Genomic DNA, 22,753 nt, shown 5'->3' with positions numbered 1-22,753 from the left:
ATTGAGTGTTTTTAGTTTCTTGCTTAGCCACACACTGCTGTGTGCTGCCCAAAGCCCAGCAACCAGCAGATCATAGACTCATAGGATGACAGAATCATAGAATGAATCATAGAATGAAGCAGAATGATTTGTCTTAGTGTAGTCCAATATGAATCCCTTAACTTTAGGGGAGTTTTGGGGTGCAGAGTCTTGCAAAGCCACCTGTAATCAGACAACTGTATCAGGAATGCCATAGACGGCCAAGACTGCCAGTCATGACATCAGATACAACAAATTTGATTATGGATGTAACATGATTTGGACCAATAATTAAAAAATAATTAGGGGCTGATTCGGCTTAGAAAAAGATGTGATAAAGTAGAAATAGAGAGAAAAAGAGGAATAAGTTATGGAACTGGGTAAGGAACACGGGAGAATGGGATCTTTCAGTAGATGGAGGATGGATGCCTACAGACAGTGGTGACTCTGACCTGAGTACTCAGTTACATGGGATACCCTTGGACAACCTGCTAGACTCTCCATCAGGGCTATGTACAAAAGGTTTAGCGCAAAGGTTAAAAAGGGAGACATTTGCACCCTGGTATGAACAGATGTGGAGAGGGAAGGATAGTAAAGTAATACAGCAACAGTAGCATGTGATTCATAAGATTTGCAATACCTTTATCATTGTGTTCAATAATGTGCAAAATCAGACTGTAGATTAATAATGATAACATTAATTAATTAGGTTGTTGCTTATTCAAGTGATTTATCAGTGTCTTAGTAGAGGATTGCTTAACCAGGGGACATCATGGCCTTTTGAACACCTGCAGTCCAAAGAGGGAAGGTCAGGTCATGAAAGAAAGGCATTATATTAGAGATGCATATGCCATGAGCCAATAAAGCTCTCCTCCCACTGCTGGTAGTGCCCAGATGTTCATGATGCATAATGGTACAACCGCATGTAGGCCAGCCCATTGCAATTCCCAAACATCATCAGACGTGTCTTAGGAACATCCCCTAAGGAAGACTACCAAGACAAACCCAGCAGAGGGAAAGACAAAGGATGCTGTTTCATTATGTTACAGATGTTAGTCTGTAGGATGCTTGGAAGGTAACTTTTCTGCTTCATTTGCCCAGGAAAAATGAAGTTCCAGGAAAAACGTAGTCCAGAATAGTGTAAAAAACCTACAGAAACCATCAAGGAGTGAGCAGAGCATCAGTTGGGAGGCAGGTTTTTGAGAGGAACAGTGCTTTGTCTACAATACATCTGCTTTTCCCCTTTGCTGAACCCTCTTTGAACTCATCTGTGCACATGAAACAGGAAAAAGAGAATCTAATTAAATATCCATCATCAAACACAATAAGGGCTGAGGCCAAGTCCCAGCCTCCATCTCTTGATAACTGCAAAGAGGCAAAGTCAAGAAAAAAGGAGGGCCTCTCACTGCAACTACAAGTGGAAATGTAAAGACAGCAACAATGACTTTTCTTTATCCACTGTAAGGCAGTAAAAAAAAGACTTAAAATCATGTCTAATCATTCCTGTAGACCACTTTTAGGGTGCATACAAAATTGGTTACAAGTTCTTTGCCAGAGAAAGGACATTAAGGTAAAAATGGAATGGAAAAGTTGGAAATCTTTTCATTTTGAGTATTATTACTGCAGCTAGCTCATGTCCACATGTGTAACACAATCTCTGCCAGACAAGGTGAGGGTCACTGCACACCTTTCTCCTCATTTGCTTGTGACACTCTTCCTGGGTGATGCATGCTGGATTTCCTGGCTTTCCCCGGGGCCATCTCAGCACCCTAGCACATCCCTGCAGTGGTGGACCTTCAAATACGTACTCGGTGATGTGAACAACGAAACTCTGCCAACACCAGAAAGTCCCACCTTACAGCACAGTAACTGGTTTATCACATCCCATGTGGAAAACACACACAGAATTGTTGGTTCTTTGCTCCCTTCTAAAATACCATTGGGTTGGTGGCCAGAGCACTCAGCATCTCCCTTCAGCTTAAGGTTCAGCCTCAGTCCATCATCACTCCATCAGATTTAGTCTCAAGCCTTGGGGATGCCCAAGCCTGGCAAGGACTGCTGCTACCCAGTGAAATGGCAAGCCAAATGCTTGTCTTTGTAAAGCCTTTCTCAGCAGTTACCTCCACATTTTTAGAAGAGCTTTTACCACCCAAATGCTTGTTGAGGGTCTTGACACCTCTGCTGGTTCAATCCTCTCAAAGGCAAACAGGCAGCAAGAGGCATGGTGACATGGTCCCTCCAGGTTCTCCACCATCAGTTTTTGCTCACAGCAAACTATTTCCAGCTCTCTATCCCCAGCGTTCAATGCGAAGAGAAATGAACACCCCAGGCTCCTTCACGGGGAGAGGTGAGGTCGGAAAGTGCGCGGTCGAATCATCATCACCACCTTCCTCAGGGAGTAGTAGTCTGTGTCCTTCCATGAGTACCACACGATACCATCCGGCCCCAGGGCCTTGCGATTTTTAATGGAGTATCGGCCGCCCTGTGGTGCAGAGGAAGAAGGATGGTCAGGTATGGGAAACACACGGAAGTATCATCAGGAAGGGAGCATCAGAAAACCAATTGCTCTGAAACACTGGAGCAAAGAGCTTAATGACACTATGGTGAAAACAGCACGTAAAACCTAGCATTTTCCAAATGGTCCCAATGAAGCTGGCTTCCATCCATCTCAGTATGGGTCACCTGTACCACAAGTTTCCACCATGCAGCCGCATCCTCAGTGTGCAGAGATGTCACAATACTTGTACCTGACCCGTGGCACAGAAAAAGCCCGGCTGCCTTGGTGCCCAGCACTCATTTTGTTCCCTCCCTGGACAGCAAGGCAATCCAGGAAGGACTGCTGTGCTGTGAGGACCAGCAGCCTCCTCCCAGCCCTGGATCTCATGTGCTGACATCTGCATCCTCATTCCTCCACCTTACCTTGTAGTACACCCCATTGAGGTTGGAGAAAAAGCACTGGTGGTACCACCAGCCTCCATGGGAAATCTCAGCACAGATGTTCCCTGTGTCGGGTGTGCTGAAGCTCCTCTTGTTGTGGTACCAGGCAAACGAATCCTCCACTGTCCCGCTGAACCCATCCACATGCAGGCGGTAATAGTTTGCCTCGTCCTCAATACTGCAAGCAACAAAGGTGGAAGTGTTCAATAGGGAGTGTTTGAGTCTCCTTTCCAACCTGGTTGTTGCATTCCTGGTGTGGACACCTAGCAATCATCTTGCTGCTCTGGCCAGCCTCCCTGCTATGATTCATCACTCTAAAAGCCCAAGATTGTGTGTTTTTCCCTTCAGTGGGATGTGCATGATTTTGTCATGACTCAGGGCACTTGTTATAGGGCTGAACCAGGCAGGCTGTGACTCTAAAACCACAATAAAGGACTGCAGCAGCTTTGGCAAGGCAGTCCCTCTAATTACACAGCACTGCCTCCTCTCCACATAACAAGCATCCTGCTCTTCACCTAAATGGAGCTAATGAGTAATCTCTCCCTGGGTTAACAAAGACTGAAGGTCAATGCCATTGCACATGACATCTGATGAGAAAAATCAGGATGGCCATTCAGAGCACACACTTGCTCCTGGGGGATGCTCTAATGCACACTTAGGAAATTGGGATTTAAATCAAGTTCTTCCCTGTGAGGGTGCTGAGGTGCTGGCACAGGGTGCCCAGAGAAGCTGTGGCTGCCCCATCCCTGGCAGTGTTCAAGGCCAGGTTGGACGGGGCTTGGAGCAACCTGGTCTAGTGGAAGGTGTCCCTGCCTGCGGCAGGGGTTGGAACTGGATGAGCTTTAAGGTCCCTTCCAACCCAAACCATTCTGTGATTCCGTGATGATTCTATTATATTTTTTTTTCCAGCAGTTTTGGGGTCTATTCAAAGACCTCAGGCTTTAATGTATCTAAAGTTCAGTGCTTCCCTTGAACATCCTCCTGTTGTAGATTACTCCCACAAGCATTTCCAGTAGAGACAGGGAAGGAGTTCACTTGGGACAGTGTAGACAGATCTGGTCACCTCTGATTAAGAAAGGGTGTGACGAGTGTAATATGGATAAATAAAACACCAGTGGAGGGGAAGGGCTATAGACACTATAACACATTACATCGGGCCCAGCAAGCAGAAGCCATGAATGGAGAGGGTAAAAAACAAAACATGACTAAAACAGGGAGATGCAGGAGGGCCTGCCCAGCAAGGACTCAAAATCCTGGTTTTGACATAGAGATCAATAATTTTTGACAAAAAAATCATATCCCATAGCAACTAGGGACTGTCCATTGCGTCCTGCAGCTCCCTTCCCCTAGGGATGCTGGCCAGGGCTGAATGACACTGAACATTCCCTAGCTTACACAGCAGAAATTGATGGTCAAATCCCGGTGGGAAAGAAAGGATAAACAGCCTGGGCTCAGTCTGAAATATATTCTAGACAGTGTCACTCTGACCTCAAAGGGGTTCCCATGCCTCAAGGTCTCCCAGCACTGAACCAGTTGAACTATGAGAAACAGGGACGGACACCCCAATTTCTACCTGAAGGCCTGGTAGAAGGCATGTTTGTGCTTGCTGTTCCAGTCCTCAAGGTCGATGCGAAGAGAGTAGTCCCCTTGGTTTGTCATCTTGTGGATGTTCTCATTGCCCAGCCAGAACTCGCCATTGAGGTCCCCAAAGCCCTCCTTGTACTCGTTCCAGGTCCGGTTGAAATCAACTGAGCCATCCTGACGCCTCTGGATGACTGTCCAGCCCCCACCTGCCAGGAGAGACATAATGCAAGCTGGGAGCATCCAGGGAGCATCCACGGGGTCCCAGACAGACTCCTTAGTGATGTCATCTAGAGGTGACCACCTTAGAAGGATCCATCTGCAGCTCAACAAGGTAATGCTGCATCCCACCAAGTGGCAAAATAGTGTTGGTTATTGCACAGGGATAAAAGGTCATAGAAAAGTGCTCCCACCTCTCCCACACTGGTTCATAATGATGTTCCACTTTGACTGTCTCAGATTTTAAGGTGGTTTTAGATGAGAGGGAGCTGGTAGTTCTCAGGAGGCAAATGTTTTGGGCCTGGAACAAACCAGAGATCCTGGAGTTTGGAGATTATTATGTACTGTTCCTGCAGCACCACAGAGGCACACGAGCTCTCCCAGTATTGTCTCACTGTCTCCATCTGCTCTCCCATCTGTCCAAATTACTCTCTCCTCTCATTTTATTCCAGTATTGTAAGCTGGGGGGGAGACTGAGAATTGGGACCATCTTTCTATTTGCTGTTTGTACAGCCTGTCACTCTACAGTGTCCAAGATTGTGTTGATGGTCAGGCAAATAATAGAGATGACATAACAGAGGCCACATTGTTTGAACAGCCTGTTTCTTAATGACCAAGGCTGTGTTCACCTGTAGATTCCCCAACAGGCAAGATGCCTACATGTAGGGAGCTGAACCCCTTCCCCCAGAATAGGGTGTGTGGATGAACACATCCATCCAGACCGGAGTAGATCCATGGGGCAAGGAACTGCCCCATTTCCTTGCTGATTGACATTGTTCCTCCAAAACTGAAGTGTTGCACACTAATTTTGTTAGTAAGTTTGTGCCTTGTGATGACAGGACTGTCTCCATATGAATATTTAGATAGAAAGGGTCAGAGAAGGCACCTGCACCCTCGTTTACAAAAGAAATGTGGGAGAGCATTTATGTCCCTCCTCCTCACTCCAGCACAGTTACAACTGGTGATTGCCCACACATAGCTTTCAACTACACAGAGATGCTCCAGATACCCCCAGTGAGCAGCTGCTACCCCACAAGGGATTATTTTCCCCTAAGCCCTGTGTCATGCCCACTAGTGCAGTGCAAATATCTTGGATGCATGAGGACATCCTAAAGACCACTGAACACCTGCATTCAGGCAACTGAATTTGAGCAATTTGAATTTGAGCAATTCGAATTTGAGCAATTCATCCAAACCCTTTCTATATCCAGCAGAGAGAACAAGTCCTCTGTCCTTGGAGAAGAGCCCTTCTGCTCCCACTGACTATAAGGTAGCCTCAGAATAACTCAGATATGAGACACAACTCTCAGGTTTGACAAATCCCACCCAAAGCTCTGCTGGAAGATGCTGTCGGTGCCTCCAGGAGTACCTTCAGTGTCCATCTCACACAGCACTTCAATAGGCATCCCTCCGACTATGGGCATGATGCTGTAGACACCAGACCGCCGCAGCCCATTGTAGTAAACTGAGGCACAATCTATGGGGCAGTTCCTGCCATGCCTCACCTCTAGGAAAGGAAGCAGAGAAACGCAGTGTTTAGTGCATGGTGTGGAAGAAGGGGCACACAACAAAAGCCAGCACAGTGTTCATGCAGTCAGTCAAATAATCCTGGATTTAGACCTTCTTCTGGAGCTGAAAACCTCCGAAGCACACTGGCTTCGTGTCTGAGGGTAGTGATCAGTGATAAGGTTCCTTAGCTGAGCTCTGCTGGGGCTGGAGAATGGTCTTTGCTTCAACTCTTTTGTTAATGGCAACACAGAAATTATATGAGTTTCTCAAGGCTCAAATTAGATGGTATCTCACACCTTAAAGGTCTTCTACACTGATAAAGAATAGGCTGGTTCTCCAGCAATGGTCAGTGTAGACAAAAGCAGGTGGCTTTCCCTCTCCTAAACTGGTGCTGTAACACAAACCTGGGTTCTGTCTTACAAGGGAAGGGGATCAAAACCATTCTGGTGAATCTAAAGAGGTTTTTAATCGGGATATGATCAGAGGGCTGGAGCACCCCTGCCATGGAGACAGGCTGAGAGAGCTGGTCTTGGTCAGCCTGGAGAAGAGAAGGCTCCAGGGAGACCTTAGAGCAGCTTCCAGTGCCTAAAGGGGCTGACAAGAAAGCTGGAGAGGGGAGATTTAGATTCAATATATGGAAAAAGTTCTGTCCCTCAACCTGAATTCCAGCCTCAAGGGCTGGAAACATATGCTGAAAAAGTATCAACTCATCCTTCTCCAATGCACCTCCTAGACACGGGATCTGGGGCATGGGGACCAGACTGGCTCATCTAGTTTTGTCTTCTCAAAGACCACCACCCCTTGCCATGGACCCACAACCATGAACAGGTTGTGAAAGCAACTCAGTTTCCCTGCTAGCACCTCCAGGCTGAGCTTTGCAGAGGCTGGCTAGCCTGTGGCCCTGTTCAATCTTGGCATGGGAACCCCTCTGAGGAAAACAACCCAAATCCTGGCAAAAATCTAAATGCATTCATTAAAGAAAAGTGTGAGTAATAACAGAAAAGAGGTTTTTTTTTTTTTTCAAAGTCATAGAGTTTCATTAAAACCCTAATTTCATGCTGTGATTTTTGAAGGAAAAAAAAAATTGTTTATGTTTTGTGTGGTTTTTCAGATGACAAACAGTCCCTGAGTCTGTGAGGAAAGCTCATGCAGCTGACTGCAGTGGGGTGATGGTGGGAACAATGCCAGCCTGGTTGTCAGAGCCCAAGCAGGTCCTTGCGAGCATTTTACACTACCCATAGAGACAAAAAGGAGGCACTGAGGGACAGGACCCATCTCCTAGACAGCATGGAAGCCATCCCTAGAGGTGTCCATTGCTCTGAGGAGCCCTCCTGGGAAGGCAGGTTGGGTGAGATCAGACTCCTGGCCAATGCAAAGGAGATTTAAAGCAGTTTCCCCACAGCCTTTTCCTTCGCTACCCGTGAGGGAGGATGAAGTATCCCATCCCATCCATCCCAGCAGCTCCCCGTCACCTGGATGGTGCATCTCCTCCTGCAGCCTCATCTCGGCAGGACCCAGGCAGGTGGGGTTGCGCCAGGCCCAGTCAGTCAGGACAGAAATGTTGTTAATCTGCGCCTGCATGTCGTAGAGCAGCGTGGCCTGGATGTGCTGCAGGGTGCTGGCCTCGCTGTACCGATGCTCCAGGTCCTGCACCCGCTGAACCAGGCTGTGGTTCCGGCTGGATGCCTCCTCGTGCTGTGGTTAGGGAGAAAGGTGCCATGTGGGAGATGCCTGGGGACCGACATGGCCCCAGGACCTCATGGAGATGGGCAGTCAGGGGAGCAAGAGGACAGAGGAGCACTTGCTGCGTGCATCAGCAGAGATAAAAGACCCCAAGGATGGTGCCTGCACCCTCATCCTCATCCCCATCCCCATACCAGCCCCCAGCCCATCATGGGAACCATAAGTAGCTCAATGTTCCCAGGCTCTGGTGCAGGCAGGGCATGCACAGGCAAGCTGCAAGAACAGGGCAAACATATAGGATATACAAACACCCTTCAGTCTGCAACCTGTTGCAACATGGAGGCAGCCTGGAAGAACATGGAAGTGTTTAGCAATGCACCCCAGCTGGGTTTTCCTTCCAAAAAGTTATCCAGTCTCCTCTTGAATCATATTATATTTTATAACATTGCAAGGAGCTCCACAGCATCTCAACATGTTGCAATATGAGCCATCTCCTGCTCTCGGGGCATCAGCTGGTGTCCTGTAAACAGCAGTGACAACACCCATGCTATGCAAGGAGGGGATGTGATGCGGGACCCCAACGCCTTTCACGACCCTGTTGCTGCTTGTTTTTAGGACAGCCAGTCTCTAATCAAATATAAAATACTCAAAAGCTGGCTGGAGATGCCCTTAGCTCATACCAGGAGAAGGGCACCCCGAGCCCTGCCAGCGCTCACAGAACTGAGTCCAGCTCTGGGGCCACCAATATAAGGACGTGGAATCGTTGTATCAAGTCCAGAGGCCATGAAGATGCTCTGAGGGCTGGAGCACCTCTGCTATGGAGACAGGCTGAGAGAGCTGGGCTTGTTCAGCCTGGAGAAGAGAAGGCTCCGGAGAGACCTTAGAGCAGCTTCCAGTGCCTAAAGGGGCTGACAAGAAAGCTGGAGAGGGGCTTTTGACAAGAGTCTGTAGGGACAGGACAAGGGGGAATGGATTTAAACTGACAGAGGGGAGAGTGAGATGAGATCTTAGGCAGAAGTTCTTCCCTGTGAGGGTGGTGAGGCCCTGGCACAGGTTGCCCAGAGAAGCTGTGGCTGCCCCATCCCTGGCAGTGTTCAAGGCCAGGTTGGATGGGGCTTGAAGCAACCTGGTCTAGTGGAAGGTGTCCCTGCCCATGGCAGGGGTTGAGACTGGATGAGCTTTATGGTTCCTTCCAACCCAAATCAGTCTAGGATTCTACAATTCTATGATTCTACAAACACGCCCCGCCACCCACTGCAGACACACTCTCCTGCCTTGCTCAGTGCTCCCTGTCCATTAGATGGCAGAACAGGCCTTAAACAGCACCTCCAAAATCCCACAGCAGCCTGGGAACCCCCCTTCCCTCCCCTGGGCAATGCAATAGCTCTACCCCGTGCTCCCCAATCCATCCTGTGTGGGTCTGGCAACCCCAGACCCCCATCTGCAGTGCAGGGGTGCTGGTTCTCCACCAGCACTGCTCTTTTCTGTCCCGAGTGCATCATCTCTTCCTCCATCACCCACTCGGTGTCACTGCCTGGAGCTCACAAACCACCCCAAGACCCTGGAAAGAAGTGAGCTTGTTTATTTTCTATGTCACAGCACCAGGAGCAAATCTGGATTATTAGATGTCTGTGCAAGCATGCAGCTTATTGAATATCCCTGGGAGCAAGAGATTCGGCACTTGAAGCATCCCTACAGGCAAAACTGCCATGGGGCTGCCGAGGGACAGGGATTTCCTTCCGCTGGAGGGTTTGCATCCCAGAGTATGTTTTCTTCCCTTTCAGCTGCTCCCAGGACTCAGCTCACACCTCGGTCCCCATTCCTGCCAGAACACATCTCAGATTGCTGTTCCCAGGAGATGGCATCACCACTTCTGGGTCATTGTACCAGCAACTAACAGAAACTCTATAATATCTTTCCCAATGCTGCTTGAGCATCATCTGTGTGGCCCTGCTGAAAGCCCATTCAGCCTGCCTGTATCCCGAAATCCAGAGCAGCTAGATAGGCAGGGAAGTGGGAATTACAGCATGCAACGCCACGGTGCTTTCCTTTTCAGGACTGCAATGTCTCCAGCTCTACCATAAATCAGCCACGTCCCCCCTGACCTGCTCTGTGAGCTGTGACTGATACAGGCTCCTTCCAGCTCCTTCACCCACACATCAGCTCTCCAAGTAAACCCCATGATGAGCTCTCCCAGACAGTCCCCTCCTCCACAGTTGATACCTTTCCTTTATTCCTGCTGCTGATTAAAGCCAGCACAGCCAGACCACCACGACAGCGACCTGGTGCTGCTCCCTTCCCTGCATCCCCCTGCACTGGTGGGACCAGGGCTGTGGTTTTGCACCTCAGGGTCCTGCTCTGTGCATACCCCAGCCATGCAAATGCAATAAATAGGACTGGCAATGCACAGGGAGGGCTGGGTGAGGGGGTTCCTTATGCTCCCTGAATTGCACTGGAAGAAGGGAAGCATGGCAGAGATGGGGGCAACCTGCCTGGCCCAATTTGGTGTCCCCATAAGCCCGGGAGGAGCTGTGACCTGGAAGAGCCTGTTGCTCTCACTCAGCTCAGAAAGGGATGCTGAGCTCAGAGAGATGTCTCCGCTTGGACAGACAAGCCCACGCTGAGCTCCACAGATATACTGATGGCAAACCCCAGGGATACCAAGCAGCAGCAGCCGGAGGCTGATTGATGAAGGCGGATTAAGGGAGCAACAGCTCCTCAGTGGGAGGAGATCTGCCCAGGCTGACACAGCGGTGGAGATGCAGGCATGCACGAGGAAAGCAGCTTCCTGGGCTGGGCACAGGCATGGGGAAATGGCCAGAGCAACACCGCAGGTAAACTCCTTGTGGGAGAATCCTAACACTGGCGGGGAGCAGAGGAAAGCAGCTTTGCTGTTGCCTCTGGGTTCCTCCATTCAGCTACAACAGCCTTTGCAGCATGGAACTTTTCTTCTTGTTTCCCCCACTATCCAGTGCTTGGAGGGTGATGAGGCACACTTACTTCTCAGCTAAACTCTCCTGATTTTGAACAGAGCCTGGGGTGACCTGGTCTAGTGTAACGTGTCCCTGCCCATGGCAGGGGGTTGGAACTGGATGAGCTTTAAGGTCCCTTCCAACCCAAACCATTCTGGGATTCTATGATTCTGGGCCTCCCATCCCTTTGATTTTAGACTCATGGCAAAAAACTGAGGTTGGAAGGAATGGCTGGAGGCCTTCAGCCCACCCTCCTGCAGAAAACAGGGACACTTTCCAAGCTGGATCCATTTGCTCAGGGCCTTTTCTGGTCAAAGTCTGGAATGCTCTACAGATGCTCTCAGAGGATGTCCCCTTTCTGAGTGGGGCAGTATCTTGGTGGTTCAGATGTTGCTGGTACTGTCCCCCCGGGTATAAACTACTTGGAGACCTTCAGGTAGGACCTGGGACCTGGCTGCTCTGGGACACCTGAGTGCATCCTGCATCCCTCTGCTCCCCGCTCCTGGTGAGGAGCCCAGCAACACCTACAGCAGCCCCATCTCCTTCAGAGCTGCTTCATGGTGCGGTTCACACAGCTTGGCACACTCCAGCACCCTTGAGAGTAACTTGTCATAAAATCACACCATCACAGAATCCCAGATTGGAGGGGACCTCAAGGATGATCTCGTCCAACTTTTCCAGGCAAAGCATGACCTAGACTAGATGGGCCAGCACCTCGTCCAGCCAAATCCTAACCACTTCCCTACGGAGATTATTCCAGTGTCCGATTGTTCTTACAATGAAAAACTTGCCTCTTGTGTCCTGTGGACAAAACCAAGATGGTCAAGTCCGTGCCCATCACACAGCTGGTGTGTGCTGTCCATGCAGCCATGTCTGTCACACACAGATGGTCAAGGCCATGTCCGTCATCGACACAGCCTTTGTTCTCCCCATTTCTTAAACCTAGCAATCAGAAGTATTGTGAGGATCCTTAACCTTAGGCTGTGGGGCTGGTGAATGGAGCTGGGGTGGGATGAGCCTCAGAAAGGACACAGCAGGAATGGTACCATGGGCTGGAGGTCAGGGATTCTCCTGCTCAGCTGTTGCTGTCTAAGATGTGGTCCTTCACTGAGCACCTGAAACTCCATGTGTAATCTGGGATACTGTTATGGGCAATGGGATGGATCAGCAACCCAAGGCAGGCTTGGAGGTGGAGGAGACAGCACAGATAAAACACTGAGGGGTTTGTGGCTGATGTTAAGAAAGATCAGCCCTGGAAGGCTCCTGAGCCAGGAGCAGCTGGGTTTAACAGATATCCCAGCCTGTGGTCAGAGCAATACCATATGCTTCACCGGGCGTCTTCACCCTGCAAACTGCTGGGAGCTGGAAGGAACCACGGGGAGGGACTTACAGGGACGGGAGTCTGCGAGGGGCAGCCCTTTACCTGGAGCTCAAGGGCTTTGATGCGGTGCCGGTGGTTCCTCAGCTCCTCCTGTAGCTCTGAAATCAGCTCCCGCAGCTCCAGGATCTGCTGCTTGCGCTCCTCATTCTCATGGAGCCAGTAGGACACCTCGTCGGTGCAACGGAACAAATCCGGGCACCGCTGCTCGTCCCCCTGCGGCAGCGTGGCCACGATCTTACAGCGGCCGTTGGGCAGCACCTGGTTGCTGTACTCCCCGCACTGGATCAGGCCCGTGCCATCCTGGGGACCCTCGTGGTCTCTGTACGCTGCAGGCAGGGATTTCTGCAGCGAGGGGCTGCTCAGCGTGGCCACGAAGATGAGGGACAGCAAAGCTGCCCTGGCTGAGCTGGTGCTGGGACAGGCCTCCGTCAGGCAGGGGAGGATGGTCCCCAAGGGGGACACACCGTGTCTCATCATCAAACAGTGTTGGGGAGAACGGTGGCAGTCCTCAGGGCATAACATCAGGTCTGCTGAGTGAGGCTGTAGCTATAAGGGAATCAGTAGGGATTCTAGAGCCAAGGACTGAAGGCAAAGGAGCTGCCTGTCCCCGCAGAGCATCCTCCTCAGTCCCAAGCCAGGATCAGTTCCAATGGGAGCTACTCCGCTCTCCTGGTCAGGCTCCACGTTTTCCCCTCCTGCAGAGCTGCTGGTTGGCTTGGAGGGTGTTAAGGTCTGGCTGGGGATGGTCAGCCCTTCGGGAAGGGCTTACTGCCCATGCAGGACCGTGCATGGGAAGGAGCTGGCTCCTGCGAACAAGGCATTCCACTATGCTGCTGCTCCCTGAAATGGGAATCAAAGCAAGGAGATGGATGATGGAGAGGAAGGATAAACAACCAACCCTCCCCACCATGCTGCCTGCCTGCAGCAAACTGACAGGTCCTCCCACCTTCCCTGGCACCCTCCAGCTATTCCCACAGCCCAGGGACAAAGGGCACAGATTTAGGGCTCTCTCCTTGCCCCTGTGCATGACCTTTTCTTGGCAGATGTAACATAGATGGAGTTATCAAATGAACGGAGGCCATCTACATGAGAAGCCCAGACCAGCCCTGGACAGGATTAGACTCCCAGTCAACCCGTCCCTGGGGCAGTCTGGATGGACCCTGGCTGTGGGCTGATTGCCCCACATGGGCTCAGGTCCAAAGGGGGTGGAGGGATGGTGGCCTGACCAGCATCCAGAAGAGACAAATACATTACTTTGTCCCTTTTATCCAGAGAAATCAGGGTCCCCTTGAAGCCAGAGATGCCCAACACAGGGACTCCCAGCTACAGCATCATACTCTGGGTCTGCTCCCAGGGTTTATCCCCACCAAAAGCTGTCCCCATCCCACTGTGATGAGGACAGGAAACTGTGAGGGATGTCATGGCTCCCCAGGGGCACCCAAGCTCCCAGCAAGAGGCACCCCAGCTCCCAACATACCTTCAAAAGTCCTGGCAAAGCTCTATGGTGGTGAGAGCAAAGGGCAGCGAGCACTGTCTGGCCATGGGGATCCTGGTGTGACTGAGGGGGCACTAAATGCTTATTCCCCCTGATCCTATCACTGCACTATAAATAGGGCCAAGAGAGCCGCTGGTCTCTGATGACACACAGGAGGGAGGAGCACAGGTCCTGATGTGACCTTATCAGAGTATGGGGAAATAAGCTGGTGCCTCAGCAGGAGGGCATGGCTTTTTCTTGCCTAGAACTCCCCTGTCCCACCCTGGGAATGGGTTTTGGGGAGAGGGCAGGTTCATCCAGCATGGAGTGACCTGCTTCACCTCAGCAGTTTCAGGGAGAAAGCTTTCCAACCTGGCCATGGAGGGGCCTCACGTCAGAGAACAGCCATCACTTATATTGTTCACTAGCCCGGGGCTTCCTCTTTGCTTTTGCAAGGGAGTGATCATAGAATCATAGAACAATTAGGGTTGGAGAGGACCTTAAGTTCATCTGTCAACAGGCTTGCTTGATTACATATGATAACCATTCAGATGTAGGAATGTGAGCTGAAACAGGAGGTTTCCATATTGGACAAAGCTGTTGGCTGTTGAGTTTTCTTCCCTTAATGCAAAGAATTTCCAGATTATGTTCCCAGACTGATTCCCATGAATGAAACACTGAAACCAGCTCAGGAGGCATCCAGGAACAGAGGAGCTGCCTGGAGAAGGGGAACTTCATTAGCAAACATCTGCTGGGGTGGCTTGGAGAGTCACTAACCTCACTGGTGCTTCGGCATCTATCGCAGATGGCTCTGCTTTCAGGGTGTAAAACTTTCAGGTGAAGCAGTTTTATTTCTGTTCTTTGTCTTTGTGGGGCCTTGGTTGGAGCAGAGCAGGAGGATGTGGAGCCTTGGAGTCCTGCCAGCTGAGGACATGTTACTGTGCCCTGCACTGATCTTCTCTGTCACAATAAGCATTTGTGTCTGTATCCACCACCCTGGGTGCTTGGAGAGGAAGGATCCAGCAGCAAGGCCCCGTGCAAGGGGAACCTTCCCCAACCTCATGCTCACTAATGAATGGAGAGCAGCCAGCCCAGGCAGGGAGCAGATCACTCCAGCTCCCCCCAGATGGGAGAACATCCTGAGAACACTCATCTTGCTGTGGCAGGGACCTGGATTCCTCCAAGAATCACACCTCTTCGCACATGCTGCCGCCAGCCAAGCTACCTCTGCTCTTCTTCAAAGGGGGCTTCAACTTGTGGGAGGGGAAAATAAGGCTGAAACATCCTTCCTGGAGCTAGCAGGAGCTGTAGAACAGTTCTACAGCTGTAGAACAGTAGAACAGGGGAGTGGAACCTGGAGATCAGCCAGCAAACTCTGCCATGAAGAACAGCAAGAGAAGTGCTGTGTGAAGGCACACCATGGGCAGACAATGGGAAAATGGGGCTAGGGGCCAGGGAAAACACAAAAGGTCCTTTCAGGGAAGGGAGAAGTGGTGGTCCATAAGGATGTGATGGATGTGGAGACCTTTCAGTACTGGCACACCTCTTTGGGCTGGATTTCACTGCTGCACCAGCAAACTCAACTCGCCACCACATGAGTTTTTCCTCTGGCCAGACTTTTACCCTCCAGGGTTGTCCTGAGCCACCCCACACACAGTGGAAAGAAAAAGGATGCTATGGTAGATACCACACCAAAATGATGATAAGATGAATTGCACCCCACAGACTACTCTTCATGGGGTGGTGTGAGGGGGTATCAGGGCAGGGGACCCAGAGGAGCATCTCACTCTTGAATCCTAGCCAAGAGCTCCTCCAGCACAATTAGCTAAAGACCATCTTCTCTTTATTGCATACAAGTGGATAGACTTTTAATATACTTGTCTATAACGAAATCCATTATCCTCATATTTCACAGAGGTCCTACAGTGCTGGTTCCCCCTTTTCATGGCCGGAGGTGGTGGAGGAGAGGAGGTGGAAGAGGGATGGAGCCAAGTACAGCCAGGCCCTTTGTGTGACCACTCAGGAGGCACTCTCCCCATAAAAGTTTGGGCTCCTAAATGGATCTGACCTCCCCTCCTCCAAGCCCCTTTCCCTTTCATTTTCTTTTCCTCATTATTCTTGGAAAAAGAAGAAAAAGCCAACCCTCATCTGGATCATTAGCGTCAGAGGCGGAGACGGCTCCGAATGCCACATGGAAGAGGCAAACATATATTTCATTCAATGCCCCTTGAGTGGTGTTTCACTCAAGGCTGCTCCTCCACAAAGAGAGATGTGAAAATGGTCCCCGCTTGCGGCTCTGCTCCCAGCTGCTGCCCTGACAGGGCTTGATGCAAAGCTGCCTCTTCAGGGAGACAAAGCGCGGCCATTTCTTCTGCCTTCGATTGATGTCTGAGTTGTTTGGGGAGCATTTAGCGAGGATTGGAGGAAAAAAGGGGAGGGAATTCAATGAGAGAGCCTGGGTGATGTTAATAGATAACGGCTCTGAAAGACCCAAGGTTGAGTGCTCAGCCTTTGGTCTGCCTGTCTTTGGCTTCCTTCTCTACTGTTTGGAGGGACCTCAGCCACAGTTCCTTCAGTGGTCCAGGATTAATTGAAGCCAACAGCAAGAGCCCTGGGTACCCCTTGGCCAACTCTTTGCCAAGTTATAGATGCTGATGACACCACACTGGTGGTCTTCAGACGTCCCAGTGAGTAGCCCTCTCATCCCAAACACGATGTGCAGAGCAGAGCCATGAAGCCTGTGCACTTCCATGGTCTCCCATTTGCTTCCTTCCAAATGCAGGAACACAAAACATTTCCATGGGCATGCAACATCTTTTCTTCCAGTGCCATCCCTCCATTCACTCCTCACTGCAGTTTCTGGAGGAGAAGGGATCCCCACCACCATTGCCCAGGTCTCACCTGTGCTCAATGAGCCTGTGGCCAGCCTTCACCAACTTATATGCCCCTGGTGTGCAAACAAGCCGCTAGCTCTCGCATGGTCTCTCTCTGAGAGAGAAATGTCAAAAATCGCAATACTTTTCCATTTCTCATTCCTGCCCATTGGAGTGAAGAGAGTCCCTCCAGCTATCCCTGGATAATCCTCCACCCCTGACCCTGCCTTGGCCTCACAGAGGAAAGGACAAACTAACCCAGCCCTACCCTCCCCACTGTTCCAGAATTGCAACGCCCTGAAGTAGGTCCCACCACTAACACCAATAATCAGTGATTTGCTATAAAACAATCAGCAGTAAGAGGTAGTTCAGAGGCTCCTTAGGACCAGGGAACCCCAAATGAGACTAAAACCTCAGTGCTGCTCCACTGCCAGGGGTCACGCTCCACGGATACCATCAAAAGCCATACCCTGAGGTACAGGAGCCATGGGTTTCCAGGGCTCATGCTTTCTGCCTGCTCCAAGCCCTGGAGAGAAAGCTGCCCTGGGGAAGGGGTGCTTCCACTGGATGGAGACCTAGCGTCCAGCTGGAGCTGGGGAGCTGCTTTGTGCTCAGGAAGGCACCACAGGGCTCAGGGCTGCTTTGGAATCTTGCAGGGATCTGGCTCTGCCCAGCAGCTTTATTAAGTGCCTTTGCCCTTAATCCTGCTTGAGAGCACCAGTCCTGGGCAGAGGTGACATTCTGAAGGAGCAAGCTCTTGTCTTGGCACCCTGCAGCCTCCCCAATCCCTCTCCCATCCTCTCTTACTTTCTGCAGTTCCAATGCGTGATTTAAAGTGGGTTGAAGTTGCAGAGAGGAGGAAAATGACACGGCTGAGTGCCAAAGGGGCTGGGTGCAGTTCTCCCATGGGACCCCAAAAGCACCAGAAGCTCTGGGTTGCAGGGATGAAGTCCCTGCTGGGCTCCTAAACCCCACCAAAAGCCAGCTCCCCCACCTAAGAAGCTGTAATCCCTCTTAGGGGCATGGGCAGTAATCAGGGATTTGGCTCTGGGTGCGTGTGTGTGTGTGTACAGCATCCGTGTGTGTGTGTGTGTGAGTGTGTGTGTGTATGACTGGCTCAAAAAGTAAAGAAAGGCTCCATGAATGAGGAAAGAAAATGCTGAACTGGGCAATTTTGGGGATGGTCCTGCCTTGGGCTAATCCCAGGGCCTGTGCATACCCATGCCAGGCAGGGGGAGATGATCCAGTCCTGGCCCCAGAGGGATAGCAGGATTTATCCCTGGTGTGTTTAGCCAGCTGAAAGCCAGGCAGCTCCTCCCAGCCCATGGTCTGGTCTGGCTTTGCTGTCACCAAAGAAGGAGCCACATCCCAGGGGACATCCATGTCCTTAGAGGGAGAGCCGGGACCCAAGGAGCTGCTTTCAGAAGGAGGGGTCTTCCTCTGCAGGGACAGGACCGCCAGCTACATCTTCACCAAGAGCAGATGCTGCCTGGGAGCATCCCCAAGCATTGCATGATGGCAACCCAAGCCCTTTTATTCCAGTCAAGTATCCCAAGGCTCTGGGTCCCCGTCACACTCTGCTTGGTGCAACAAATCCTGTCCTGGTGCAAGATGTGCATAATTTCTAAGGGAAACCAGGGTCACGAAGAACAATTAGGAGTTGTTACCTAAGGCAAGCATCCTTTTGAACTCTTGTGTCATTGTAAATCATAGAATCATCATAGAATCACAGAATGGTTTGGGTTGGAAGGAACCTTAAAGCTCATCCAGTTCCAACCCCTGCCACAGGCAGGGACACCTTCCACCAGACCAGGTTGCTCCAAGCCCCGTCCAACCTGGCCTTGAACACTGCCAGGGATGGGGCAGCCACAGCTTCTCTGGGCACCCTGTGCCAGGGCCTCAGCACCCTCACAGGGAACAACTTCTGCCTAAGGTCTCACCTCGATCTCCCCTCTGTGAGGTTAAAGCCATTCCCCCTTGTCCTGTCCCTACAGACCCTTGTCAAAAGCCCCTCTCCAGATTTCTTGTAGGCACACTGCAGCTGAAATCAAAAGTGAGGCACTTCTTTACAGAGCAGGGAAATGGGCCGAGCAATGCTGCTGTAGGCACCGAAAGTCAATTGGCTTAAACAGAAAACTGGAAGAAATGGTGAAAAACAATTCCTTGAAGGGCTATTAAACACCATGACCCACTAATTATCAGCCTCTCCTCCTAACAAGCACAAGCTGCTGCAGCGAAGATGCGTCTTTCACCATGAACTCAGCAGCAGAAAGAAACCTGTTGAAGCTGAAAAGGCTCTCATTCTTATAGGAGCTTGTACGAGTAAAAGGTTCGCTGCAGTCCTTCATGGATCCTGCAGTTATAGTCAGTGCATGATCTATCCAGCGGGGTGATGTGACTCAAGCTCTGTGCAAATATCTGGAAGAAAAGATGATGCCAGAAAACACCTACAATGAAATGTATCAGAAGTCATCCCAGAAAACACCTACAGGCAAAGATACCAGAGTGACAGCGTTCAGGTCCTCAGATGCCTTCAGCTGGCTGTTCTTAGAGAAGTGCTCAATTTTGGTTCGAATCAGAATTAGACATAATTACAGAACTTAGTGTATAAATAGGGCTGAGGAGAAGGCACTGGCATCAGAAAGCTGAAGTAGAGCAGCAAAAAGCGCTATTAGTTCACATGCCACACAGCCCTTTATTTCTTCCATTTTAAGTCTGACCCTGCTTTTATCAAAGGTGTAGGAAAACCAGTTGACCGCAGTAGAAAGGAAAAGAACCTCTCCTTCTGCAATGAAACTCATGTGTGCCATGAGGGAGTTTGTTTTCTACTGGAGGCTGCCCTGGGCTGCTCTTGCTCTGGAGCTCAGCACCTTTACATGAACTTGAGCCTGGTACAGGTGCCTGCTGGGCCAAGGAATCAGGGGTGGGATTCCCAGTCCCTGATTTCAGAGCTGTTCTTGCTCCTAATGAGAGGCTATGACCAAGCAAGCACCAGCATTTTCCTCCAAGAGCAAGGTGCAGGGATTATGTTTCACTGCCTGCTGTGGGCACGGGGGCTCAGAAGGGCTACCTTGATCAAAGCCAGCTGGAAAACACTGCTGCAGATGTGAGAACCTACATTTATGCACCAGGAGAAGCCCTAATCCTGTGACTGACCTGCCAGCCACTGGTCCCAAGGCTCAGATTTAAGATCAATAGGTCTCTTCTGGATTCAAAATCTCCAGGCAATGGAGAAAGATTATTTTATGCTGGTGTCTCCTGCATTATATCCTGCACAAGCCCTTAATGCAGCTGCCCTGCAGATCCATCCTTATCTGCTTCGTCAAACACAAGATGAAGATAGTCTGGATGGAGCAGAGTCCTCAGCATCCTTCCTCACCCCACCTGAGTGCTGCACCTGGGCAGGAGCAGAAGTGGGTGCTGAGCCCAGGAGACCTGGTCGAATGGTCGAATGGACTCTGCTTTTGTGAGACCCCCCTGCAGTCCTGTGTCCAGCTCTGGGGCCCCAACATAAGAAGAACGTGGAGCTGTTGGAGTCCAGAGGAGGCCACGAGGATGCTCCGAGGGCTGGAGCACCTCTGCTATGGAGACTGGGCTTGTTCAGCCTGGTGAAGAGAAGGCCCAGGGAGACCTTAGAGCAGCTTCTAGCATATAAAGGGGCCAACAAGAAAGCTGGAGAGGGGCTTTTGACAAGGGCCTGTAGGGACAGGACAAGGGGGAATGGCTTTAACCTGACAGAGGGGAGATTGAGATGAGATCTGAGGCAGAAGTTCTTCCCTGTGAGGGTGGTGAGGCCCTGGCACAGGTTGCCCAGAGAAGCTGTGGCTGCCCCATCCCTGGCAGTGTTCAAGGCCAGGTTGGATGGGGCTTGGAGCAACCTGGTCTAGTGGAAGGTGTCCCTGCCCATGGCAGGGGTTGGAACTGGATGAGCTTTAAGGTCCCTTCCAATCCAAACCATTCTGTGATTGTATGATGATTCTATGATTTACAATGACACAAGAGTTCAAAAGGATGCTTGCCTTAGATAACAACTCCTAATTGTTCTTCGTGACCCGGGTTTCCCATGGCAGGGGTTGGAACTGGAGGAGCTTTAAGGTCCTTTCAAACCCAAACCAGTCTGTGATTCCATGAACTGTCTGCAGAGCACTGCAGGAAATCTCTCCTCAGATAACAGGGAAGGGGACTGACTGCATCCAAGGGCACGTGTCTGTGCTGGAGCGACATGCAGGTCCTAGAACAAACCTGCATGGACGTCACAAGGTATTTGCAAGCCCCAGAGCACATCTTGCCCATTGACGTGGCTGTTTACAGCCTGGCAGGACGGGCACCTCGCATCCCGTGGGATTTGAGCAGAGCTGTGACATTCACACCTCGACCTGGAGCTGATTCACACCCAGGTGTGACCTTGTTCTCCAAATTAAAACAGAAAGGCCAGAAGTCACACAGGTAAGGCACCCCTTCGCCCGTGGATGCCTCAACCCTGTCCTGCCCTGCCGGGAAAGGTCTGCACGTCCTGAATGTGTGGCTTCTGCAGGGACAGGTTGTGATGGAACCACCAGGTCTCATTCAATGTAACCCTCTAGAAACTCTCCAGAGCTGAGCAGTTTGCTGGAGCAGAGCCCTGGGGCCATGCCGTGGTGCTGGTCCACTCAGAGCCAGGGGTTGGAGGATGCTGCACTTGCAAGCATGTGTACAGTGTGGTTACATGGTCCTGGATAGGCTTCATCTCTCCCCTGCTCAAGAAGAAGAAGGAAGAGGTTCCTCCTAATGGGTTTTCTCATTGCTGGAGGGTCCTTTTCTTGTTGGCCTCCTCTTTCATCTGCCTGGGAGTTGGCTGCACCCACTGGTCATTTACACACCTTCCTTGGAAAATACAAATAAGCTGTGTAATAAACTATAATGAGTATTGTGTATTTACACTGGGATAAAGCCCTGCGCTGGGAGGGGGAGCACCCCAATTACAGAGGTGGCACTCCTGAATCCTCCAGAGATGCTGGGTCCCCAGGAGATGCTGAGCTTCCCAGCACTGGGAGCAGGGAGGCTGAGCTCCATCTGCAGTCGTCTCCTGGAAGGAGGACTGAAAGCACCGGCTGCAGGACCGGTGAGCAGGGAGGCATCCAGCACCTAGGGCTGACAAAGCACAGGATGCTTCATCTCAGCCCTCACCTGCAGCTGCTCAACCCAGTGAGGTTTTCTAAATAGATTTCCCATCTTCTTTATAAACATAAACTGCTCACATTGGCCTAATGAAGATGGAAAAGCCTTTAAAGTGGGAATCATAGCTCCAGTTTGGGCTATAAAGTACCTCAGAATAGCTCTCCATCAGGGATAAATATTGCAGATTGAGGGATCTGTCAGGGAGGACGGGGGCAGCTGACGCAGTTGCGGGCACTGCGGTGAGACGTGGATGGTTTGGGGATGGATGTGAGTATGACAGGGGTCCAGAGGAGGTGTGAAATGCTACAGAGGCTATTCCCTGAACCTATGGTGCTTTGCTGCCTTAATAACCGGCTATGGAAGGTTTCATCCAGTCTGGGGATAGTCAGGTGAATCTGTTGCACCCCAGTATCATTTGTCAAGGAGGTGCACATGTCTGCAGCCCATTGAAGGACAGCCCACCTCCTTTTGGTTTTCCTCAGCTTCTTCCCTGGCTATTGGGAAGAGAGGAGCACCTCCAGAGGAAATCCCTGCAGGATGGAGCATCTCCATCCTGGGTTCCTCCAGCTCCAGCCTCCTGGTTATGGGCTGCTCTCCCTGGGAGGTTGCCTTTGGGTTGGCCTCTTTCCCTTCTGAAGACTGCTGAGTAAAACAGGAGCAAAGCCTTCGCCCGCCCAAGGCAGGACCGCATCTGCTCCCTGCTGGGAAGATCATGGGCAAACCTTCCCATGTGGCTTTGCCGTGCCCTGTGGTTTATCTGCTCCTAAGCATTCAGATCAGCCACTGTGGTTCCTGCAGGCAGGCGGGAGGGATGCTCACATTCCATGTACAGCTCTTGATTGAGCCCAAACCCAACAAACATCAGTGTTAGGGGCTCCAGGAGGATGGTCCAGCCTTCAAGGGCCACCTTGGCATTACATCCTGGGGATGGAAAATCCCAATGAAGATG

At 51.0% G+C, this 22,753-nt stretch overlaps 1 protein-coding gene across 1 annotated transcript; it reads right to left on the bottom strand.

The window, feature by feature from the left end:
• Positions 1 to 640: 640 nt before the first annotated feature.
• On the bottom strand, positions 641 to 12,774 carry LOC133272958 (angiopoietin-related protein 7-like). Its single transcript, XM_061460760.1, has 6 exons — positions 12,343 to 12,774; positions 7,737 to 7,959; positions 6,125 to 6,262; positions 4,529 to 4,745; positions 2,938 to 3,133; positions 641 to 2,500 (listed from the first exon to the last, which is right to left on the bottom strand). The coding sequence occupies exons 1-6, from the start codon at positions 12,772 to 12,774 to the stop codon at positions 2,354 to 2,356; spliced, it is 1,353 nt and encodes a 450-aa protein (XP_061316744.1). The 3' UTR covers positions 641 to 2,353.
• Between the last annotated feature and the right edge of the window lie 9,979 nt (positions 12,775 to 22,753).

Source organism: Pezoporus flaviventris, unplaced genomic scaffold (assembly GCF_033815535.1).
Source record: "Pezoporus flaviventris isolate CSIRO_AGI_PZ_B2104156 unplaced genomic scaffold, CSIRO_AGI_Pfla_v1 ptg000031l, whole genome shotgun sequence".
Taxonomy (NCBI): Eukaryota; Metazoa; Chordata; class Aves; order Psittaciformes; family Psittacidae; genus Pezoporus; species Pezoporus flaviventris.
The sequence above is the reverse complement of the archived record's forward strand: the minus strand, read 5'-3'. Positions and strand labels throughout refer to the sequence as shown.